This window comes from Eulemur rufifrons, chromosome 7, assembly GCF_041146395.1.
Source record: "Eulemur rufifrons isolate Redbay chromosome 7, OSU_ERuf_1, whole genome shotgun sequence".
NCBI lineage: Eukaryota > Metazoa > Chordata > Mammalia > Primates > Lemuridae > Eulemur > Eulemur rufifrons.
Genome location: NC_090989.1, coordinates 68489455 through 68498886, shown reverse-complemented (window position 1 = coordinate 68498886; position 9432 = coordinate 68489455). Strand labels below are relative to the sequence as shown.

The window sequence follows — 9432 nt, the reverse complement described above, 5'->3', positions numbered from 1 at the left end:
CTATTGAGAATGAAGTTACTTGCCCCATTTGGCCCCACACAAAATCGTCAGGAAATGTCCATTCCTTTGGGGGCGGGGGTATTTTTCTTCTTTTTTTCTCAACTTGTACGTAATATTTTGTCCACAACTGATTTCGGGCAAACATTTCTAACATCTTCCTCCGGCTCACTTTGGCATGCTTTGGCAGACCGCCCTTCCTGTCAGATCCAAGCTGAGGCCAAGTAAGACATGCCCAGCTCAAAGCCGGGGTTTGCTTCTTGGTCTTCAGACTCCTCAGGCCCAACAGGAAAGCTTCGGTCATTCACCTCCACCCAGTGGATGTTTGTGAATGTCCTGCTGTCCATTTTGTCAACGAGCAGGCTGCCCTGCAAGTGGTCCACCTCGTGCTGGATGATGCGGGTAGCCCAGCCGCTGGCGGGCCACACCACCTGCTCTCCTCTGGGGTCCAGCCCTGAGATCTGCACCGCCTGGAAGCCGGCGACGCTCTCCCAGCCCTCGGGACAGCTGACCGGGCGACTGTCCAGCACCCGCAGGCCGGGGTTCAGGAACACCCACAGCGGGAAGGGCGCCATCTGGCGGAGCTCGCGCAGGCGCGGCAGAGCGCCTCGGGGGTTCCAGGGCCAGCACCTGCGGCGGCATCCAGAGCTGCGGCGCGCTCAACCCCAGGCAGCGCCGGCGCCGCGTCACCCGCACCAGCTGCTGCAGCTCGGGCCCCGCCAGCTGCGCCCGCTCCACCCGGGCCGCAACCGGGCGTAGCTCCGGGTCCCGGACCTGGCCTAGGTGCGTGTACTGTGGACGCGGCGCCCCCGCCCCGCCCCCAGCACCAGGCGACTCGCGTGGTGTCAGTAGGCGCGTCAGTGCGCCGGCCCTTTGGGCCATCCGCGGCGGCCAACCCCCGCCTCGCCACAGCAGGGCCATGGCGCGCGCCAGCGGAACCTGGCCCGCACCCCACTCCCACCCCCGTCGTAATGATTTATTTTTAAAACTGGTTGTGTTTACATGGATGTTGTTTAATTATCCCTTACAAGTTACAAGTATAAATACATTTTATACATTATGTTTATTCTGAAATATTTCATTATATGTGTATGATATACAGTGGTCCCCCCTTATCTTTGGTTTTGCTTTGCAAGGTTTCAGTTACTGTGGTCTGAAAATATTACATACAATAAGATATTTTGAGAGAGAGAAGAGAGACCACATTCACATAACTTTTATTATAGTATACTATTATAATTGTTCTATTTTGTTAGTTATTGTTAATCTCTTACTGTACCTAATTTATAAATTAAACCTTATCATATGTATGTATATTTAGGAAAGAAAAGTGCAGACAGAGCCCGACTTATGATATCTTTTCTTTTTTTCCCCCATTAACATACATTTAGCGTCCAACTTACGATAGTTCGATTTACAATTTTTTGACTTTATGGTGCGTTTATAGAGTCTTAACCCCATCATAAGTAGGGGAGCTCCTGACAACTTACCATGGGGTTATAGTTTCTATTGAATACGTATTGCTTTTGCGCCATCATAAAGTTGAAAAATTGTAAAGTCGAACCATTGTAATCTGGGGACGTCTGCTGTGTTGCCAGCATTAAATGCGTTGATTTACTATATTTTTGATTTATGATGGGTTTATCTGGAGGTGACCCCATGCATGGTAAGTCAGAAGCATCTGCACATATAGGGTTCAGTACCGTCTGTGTTTTCAGACATCCATTAGGGGTCTTGGAACATATCTGTCCAGGATAAGAGGGGGACTACTGTATTTTGTGTGTGTGTGTGTGTGTGTATATTTTTAAAAAACCAGAAGTTCATATATCATTGAAAATATAAAAGGGAGAAATATAAGAAAAGGAGTAGAGGAGACTTTTAAAAATTTATCTAGATATGACATTTTAATTTTTAATCAGCTTTATTGATATATAATTAAAATTCAATAAAATTCACAGATTTTAAGCACAAAGTTTGATGAGTTTTGTCAATACATATAGTTTTGTATTCACCACCAGAATATAGATATGGAACATTTCCATCACCTCAAGAAGTTCCCTTATGCCCCTATATTAATCCTCTCTCTCATTCCAAGCGCCTGGCATCCACTGCTCTGCTTTTTGTTACTAGTTTTGCCCTTTCTAGAATGTCACATAAATTGAATCTACAGTGAGTAGCCTTTTGTTTTTGACTTCTTTCACTAAACATAATGTTTTTGAGATTCATCCATGTCGTTATATGTATCAGCAATTTATTCATTTTTTTTATTGCTTACTAGTAGCACCCAATTATATGGATATAACACAGTTTATTCACCTATTGATGAATATTTTTAATTTTTAATTTTTTTTTTTGAGACAGGGTCTTGCTCTGTCACCCAGGCTGGAGTGCTGTGGTGTCATCATACCTTGCTGCAACCTCAAACTCCTGGGCTCAAGCAATCCTCCTGCCTCAGCCTCCCGAGTAGCAGGGACTACAGGCATGCACCACCATGCCTGGCTAATTTTTCTATTTTTTGTGGAGACAGTGTCTTGCTCTTGCTCGGGCTGGTCTCAAACTCCTGGCCTTAAGCAATCCTCTCCCTTTGGCCTCCCAGAGTGCTAGGATTACAGGCATGAGCCACTGCGCCTGGCTTAATTGTTTCTTTAGTGTAGTAAAATATATAATGCAAAATTTGTAATTAACCATTTTAAAGTGTACAATTTGGTGGTATTAATTATATTTCCAATGCTGTGCAACTATCACCATTATCTATTTCCAAAATTTTTCATCACTCCAAACAGAAACTCTGCAATTACTAAATAACTCCCCATTCTCCCCTTTCCCCCAGTCCCTTGTAACCTCTAATCTACTTTCTGTCTCCACACATTTGCCTATTCTGAATATTTCATATGAGTGGAATCATACAATATTTGTCCTTTAGTGGCTGGCTTACTCCATTTAGTGTAATGTTTTCAAGTTTCATAAGTGTTGTAGCATGTATCAGCTTTCTTTTCTTTTTATGGCTGAATGATATTCCATTGTATGTATATACTACACTTTTTTATTTCTCCATACATCTGTTGATGGACACTACAGTTGTTTTCATATTTTTAAGTTATTATGAATAAATCTATGGAAATGATGTTAGACAAAAAGCAAATCTGAGCGATTTTTTCTTTTCTTTTTCTTTTTTATTACATCGAGTGATTTTCTTATTCGAGTTCAAAATGGGTTGGAAAGCAGCGGAGACAACTTGCAACATCAGCAATGCTTTGGGCCCAGGAACTGCTAATGAACAGTGAAGTGGCGGTTCAAGAAGTTTTGCAAAGGAGACGAGAGCCTTGAAGATGAGGAGCACAGTGGCCAGCCATCGGAAGTTGACAACGACCAATTGAGAGCAATCATCGAAGCTGATCCTCTTACAATTACATGAGAAGTTGCTGAAGAACTCAAAGGCCCACCATTCTATGGTGGTTTGGCATTTGAAGCAAATTGGAAAGGTGAAAAAGCTCGGTAAGTGGGTGCCTCCTGAGCTGACCGAAAATCAAAAAAAAATCGTCATTTTGAAATGTCCTCTTCTCTTGTACGGAACGACAACGAACCATTTCTTGATGGGATTGTGACATGTGACGAAAAGTGGATTTTATATGACAACCAGCAACGACCAGCTCAGTGGTTGGACTGAGAAGAAGCTCCAAAGCCCTTCCCAAAGCCAGAGTTACACCAAAAAAAGATCATGGGCACTGTTTGGTGGTCTGCTGCCGGTCTGATCCACTACAGCTGTCTGAATCTCGGTGAAACCACTACATCTGAGAAGTATGCTCAGCAGATGGAAGAGATGCACCAAAAACTGCAACCCCTGCAGCCAGCATTGGTCAACAGAAAGGGCCCAATTCTTCTCCATGACGATGCTCAACCACACATCGCACAACCAACACTTCAAAAGTTCAACAAATTGGGCTACGAAGTCTTGCCTCGTCCACCATATTCACCTGACCTCTCACCAACCGACTACCACTTCTTCAAGCATCTTGACAACTTTTTGCAGGGAAAATGCTTCCACAACCAGCAGGATGCAGAAAATGCTTTCCAAGAGTTCATGGAATCCTGAAGCATGGATTTTTACACTACAGGAATAAACAAGCTTATTTCTTGTTGGCAAAAATATGTTGATTGTATTGGTTCCTATTTTGATTAATAAAGATATGTTTGAGCCTAGTTATGATCTGAAATTCATGGCCCAAAACTGCAATTACTTTTGCACCAACCTAATAGAATTACTGAATATTTATTTGGTCAGTGAATGTTTAGCTTTCCAAGAAATTGCCAAGTTACTTTCCAAAGTGGCTGTACCATTTGCATTCTCATCAGCAGTGTGTGACAGTTCCAGTTGTTCCACATCTTTGTCAACACTTGGTATAGTCCAACTTTTAAGTTGTAACAATTTCAGTAGGTGGGCAGTAGAATCTCATTCTGGTTTTAATTTGTATTTTTCTATGTTAATGATGTTGAGCATCTTTTCATGTTCTTAACCGTCACCCGTATATCTTCTTTTATGAGATGAAACAAGCATCTGTTCAAGTCTTTTTTCCCCCATCTTTAATCCAATTGTTTGTCTTCTTATGATAGTGTTTGAAGAGTTCTTTTTTTTTTAATTTTGTTTCTGAAGCAAGAAGAGTTCTTTATTATAGTTTAGAGACAAGTCCTTTGTCAGATATGAATGTATCCACATCCACATATTACAAATATGTATTATATTTTCTACAAGTCTGTGGTTTCATTTTCTTAATGGTGTCTTTTGAAAAGCACATTTAAAATTTTTAAGTAGTCCAATTTATCACTTTTTATGCATTGTACGTTTTATGTTTTATCTAAGAAACCTTTGTCTAAACCAAGGTCCCAAGTGATTTTCTTTTCTTATCTTTTCTTTTTTTTTTGACAAAGGTCTTGTTCTGACACCTGGGCTAGAGTGCCGTGGCGTCAGCCTAGCTCACAGCAACCTCAAACTCCTGGGCTCAAGCGATCCTCCTGCTTCAGCCTCTTGGGTAACTGGGACTACAGGCGCGCACCACCATGCCCAGCTAATTTTTCTATGTTTAGTAGAGACAGGGTCTCTCTCTTGCTCAGGCTGGTCTTGAGCTCCTGCTCCTGAGCGATCCTCCCTCCTCGGCCTCCCAGAGTGCTAGGATTACAGGCGTGAGCCACTGCGCCTGGCCATGAAGATACTTTTAAAAATTTGCTTTTCTTTACCAGATAGAAATAATCACTGGCTGTTAGAGGCACAAGCAAAATATGAGATGTGCAATGTGTGTGTGAGAGTTGGCAGAAAATGAAGTAATTAAATCCTATACATTGGGGAAGACTTACTTATAAGGGGCAGAGTTTTTAAGCAAGTTCCTTGGCTCATCTTGATCTCACCCTGGGAGGTAACAGTTTCTGTAGTCTGTTTCCCCCATCCACCATATGCTACTACAGCCTCCTTATCCCAAGCTTCCAGCAGCAGAGTTGCTGTAACTCTTTTTCCATCTGTTCCAGGATGCTGTTCTCTCCCTGTATGTTGGCATGCTCACAGACTTGCTCCCGCATCCTGGGGCTGAGCCTTGGGACTTCAGCCCTGTTTGCTGCTATGGCCAACATGGCACTCCTCTTTCCTAATTGGGATGTGACTTTCCTGTTGAGGGGCCTCATTGGCAGACATGCCATGCTGGGCTCTGGGCTTTGGGGAGGAGGCCTCATGGTAAGTGTCTGGGGTTCCCTGGGTGTGAATTCCCAAAGTGTCCCCCAGGAGTGGAGCAGGGAGGTGGTGGGGGAAGGGTGTTTCAATCCTTCGCAAAAAAATCTTATTCTAACAAACTGGTCTTGGGTCTATAGAAGCTCCAAGGGATAGGAAGACTGGTCAGTGGTTTCTGGATTTTAGCTTGGGACTCGGCAGTCCAGGTGTGAATGTTAGCATCCAGAGTCAGATCAAACTAGTCATCCAATATTGGGTCCCAATAGTCAAAGCCAATAGGACAATTGAGTTCATGTGAGGTGCCCAACAACTCTCTTTCAACAGCCATGGGCAGCAGCTAGAAACAGGTAGAAAAGTAAATGACCACATCTATTCCCAACATTCCTCTCCGCCCCAGGTACTCTCTGCAGCTACCCTCATTTCCCTGATGGGCTGGAGATACGGCTGCTTCAGTAAGACTGGGCCCTGTCGAAGTGTAAGTACCAGATTCCACTCTTCTAACACCTAGAATGTCCCCACATCCTATTACTCTAGAGGCAGAGTGGTCAGCAAACAATTTCGGTCTTGGGACTTGAAGTCAGGCCCTGACCGTTACCCCTTAAAGACTCTAAGCTCTTTGATAAGTTGTTTAACTATTCCAGCTTTAGGTTCTCATCTGTAAAATGGGTGATCAAGTCAAGAGAGTAAGTGCTTAATGGACCATAAATGTCTATACAAATTTGAGGAACTATGATTTTTTTTTAGCCTATTGAATGATAGGGACATGAGTTATGCACATTGTAATCATGTGTTACTGATAGAAAATTTCCTGACTATTTTAATTAATATTCTCTTACAACCAGAAGTTTTCCTAGAGATCATCTAATTGCTATATTCTAATCTAACCCCTCTGTTTTACAGATAATGAAACTGAGGCCCAGAATAAATCTGTACTTTATTATAGCAGCATCTGTATAAATTTGAAATATCTCAGTGAGTGTGTGTGTGTGTGTGTGTGTGTATGTGTATGATATATTGCTTATTCAGTCTCAGGTATGAATATGTGACCTCCTTACTACTCCACAGCCTGCTCTGGTATCTGCAGCCCACATATTGGGAACTCCACTGATTCACAGTTATATGTTAAAGAATTAAATCTAAACACCCACACATTTCATTCACTATCTGTCGTCAGTCACGTTTGGTTTTCCCCTAGGTGAGTGGTTTCTTAAACTTAAGTGTGCATCAGAACCACCTGGAGGGCTTGCTTAAAACACAGATCGCTGGGTTCCATTCCCAGAGTTTCCAATTCAAGAGGTCTGGGTTGGAGCAAGAAAATTTGCATTTCTAACGAGTTCTCAGGTGATGTGATGTGATCTTCTCCAGGGACATTTTGAGAACTACTGCCCTGGGCTTACATCAACTAATTCATCTTGAATCTTTTCGCTTAGAGACAAAACTTGCTATGCATCTTTCTCTGATCCCTCCTAAGCTCCAAACCAACTTGACGTCACTGGGAAAATGACTCTATGACTATGGAAAAATTCTATGTGGGTTTTATTCAAAATTTTAAAATATTTATTCTTTAGGAGGGGGGAAAAAAAGCTAGGACCCTAAGAAAGAAGCCTATATGGAAGCAGGCTAAAAACCTGCCAAAGAAAGAAACCCACTGCTATCTTTTGGGAGGGAAGTGAGTAGAGCACAGACTGATAGACTAATAACCAAAGGAATTCTTTTTTTTTTTTTTTTTTTAAAGACAGAGTCTCACTCTGTTGCCCATGCTAGAGTGCCGTGGCGTCAGCCTAACTCACAGTAACCTCAAACTCCTGGGCTCAAGCGATCCTCCTGCCTCAGCCTCCCGAGTAGCCAGGACTACAGGTGCGAGCCATCATGCCAGGCTAATTTTTTGGTTTCTATTTTTAGTTGTCTGGCCAATCTTTTTCTATTTTTAGTAGAGATGGGGTCTCGCTCTTGCTCAGGCTGGTCTAGAACTCCTGAGCTCAAGCAATCCTTCTGCCTCAGCCTCCCAAGTAGCTGGGACTACAGGCATGCGCCACCATGCCCGGCTAATTTTTTCTATATATATTTTCAGTTGTCCAGATAATTTCTTTCCATTTTTAGTAGGGACGAGGTCTCGCTCTTGCTCAGGCTTGTATCGAATTCCTGACCTTGAGCGATCCACCCGTCTCGGCCTCCCAGAGTGCTGGGATTACAGGCGTGAGCCACCGCTCCCGGCCCAAAGGAACTCTTGATTGGAAAAATAAAATGACAGAGTCATTTCAGAGTTTGACTGCAATCTCTCTGTTTCTCTCCCTTCCTTCCCTCACTTCTTTCCTTCTTACCCCCCTCCCTTCCTTCCTTTTATGTTTGAATTGAGAAAGAGAGAAATCAGGGTTGGAAGCTTGGAACTGTTAAAAATACAGCTTTTTCTTAGAAGAGTCATAGGTGGGCATGCAATAACTAATCTTCCCCTTTAACTTAGAGGCTGTGTGCAAAAGTTTTTGATGCCAACCTGCTAAGAAGCTCAGAAGAGCCTGCTGAGTCAGAGAGATCCAGGTCCAAGTGCCTGTGTTTCCCCTTCTTGGTTCTTTCTCTCCCACCCTTCCTGGCTCTACCTAGGAACCCCTCATCAGCCACCCTACCTTGGGTTATGCTTTAAAGGAAGTGCTGTGGATAGAATTATTCTGTGACAGGATGGGACAAAGCCTGGGCACCAGCGAAGTTAGACTTGTTCAGATTGCCCCACAAGTCATCTAGCCACGACCTTGTCTCAGCTGTTTCTTCTCTCCCTCCGCAGGTGCTTACTGCTCTGTTGTCAAGTGGCCTGGCTTTGCTTGGAGCCTTGATTTGCTTTATCACTTCTGGAGTAGCTCTGAAAGATGGTCCTTTTTGCATGTTTGATGTCTCCTTCTTCAATCAGACGCAAGGTTGGACATACGGTTACCCATTCAAAGACCTACATAACAGGTAAATGGGTGGAGATTTGGATTTGCAGTCAAAAGAGAGAGAGAGAAGGAAGGAGAGAAAGAGGGAGAGAGGGAAGGAAGGAAGGAGAGACAGAGAGGTGCACACACAAATGGACTACAAACTTATATAAACTCCTTTGGGTCACATACCCTAGCATCTTGCTCTTCTCATACTCAGAAAATTGCAAAGGCAGCAATAAGAGCTGCCCTCATGGGACAGAGTCCAGCCCCGTGATTGTGCCAGGGGAGGCCCCACCCTTCTACTGGGGTTTCCTGTTTGACTTTCCTTACTTATCCCCCAACCCATGGTCTCCTTATTCTTTGGGGTAGGAACTATTTGTATGACCATTCACTCTGGACCTCCGTCTGCCTGGAGCCCTCTGAAGCTGTTGTTTGGCATGTGTCCTTCTTCTCCGTCCTTCTGTGCATCAGCCTTCTCCAGCTTCTCCTGGTGGTCATTCATTTCATCAACAGCTTTCTGGGCCTTTTCTGCAGCCTCTGTAAGAAGTGATAGGTAATGCCCTTTTATGCATGGGTGTTTTCATCATAAGCTGCCTTGAATGTTTTCTTCTAGCAGTGGGTAAGAACTGTACACAAACTTCCCTTTTAGTTATCCTTGTAGTAATAACAAAATTCACTGTATGTAGGTTGAATAATATAATGCATTTCTTTTTTTTCTTTCTTTCTTTTTTTTTTTTTGAGACAGAGTCTTGCTCTGTTGCCCGGGCTAGAATGCCATGGCATCAGCCTAGGTCACAGCAACCTCAAACTGTTGGG

At 43.5% G+C, this 9432-nt stretch overlaps 2 protein-coding genes across 2 annotated transcripts; one reads left to right on the top strand and one right to left on the bottom strand.

Annotated features, from left to right (window-relative positions):
* Positions 1–200: 200 nt before the first annotated feature.
* PDF (peptide deformylase, mitochondrial) lies at positions 201–918 on the bottom strand. Its single transcript, XM_069471987.1, is given in 2 exon segments — positions 201–600; positions 602–918. Coding segments are annotated over 2 exon segments (717 nt in total).
* On the top strand, positions 772–9166 carry TM4SF19 (transmembrane 4 L six family member 19). Its single transcript, XM_069472734.1, has 5 exons — positions 772–780; positions 5515–5716; positions 6108–6185; positions 8487–8656; positions 8986–9166. Exons 2-5 carry the CDS (start codon positions 5516–5518, stop codon positions 9164–9166), a joined length of 630 nt encoding a protein of 209 aa, XP_069328835.1. The 5' UTR covers positions 772–780; position 5515.
* Positions 9167–9432: the final 266 nt, after the last annotated feature.

What these genes read in the sequence shown, in the direction of transcription:
- TM4SF19 (XM_069472734.1), top strand. Translation starts at nt 5,516, where the DNA reads ATGCTGTTCTCTCCCTGTATGTTGGCATGCTCACAGACTTGCTCCCGC. An exon ending in TTTGGGGAGGAGGCCTCATG is followed by an intron (nt 5,717 to 6,107) that starts GTAAGTGTCTGG and finishes TCTCCGCCCCAG; the next exon opens with GTACTCTCTGCAGCTACCCT. An exon ending in AGACTGGGCCCTGTCGAAGT is followed by an intron (nt 6,186 to 8,486) that starts GTAAGTACCAGA and finishes CTCCCTCCGCAG; the next exon opens with GTGCTTACTGCTCTGTTGTC.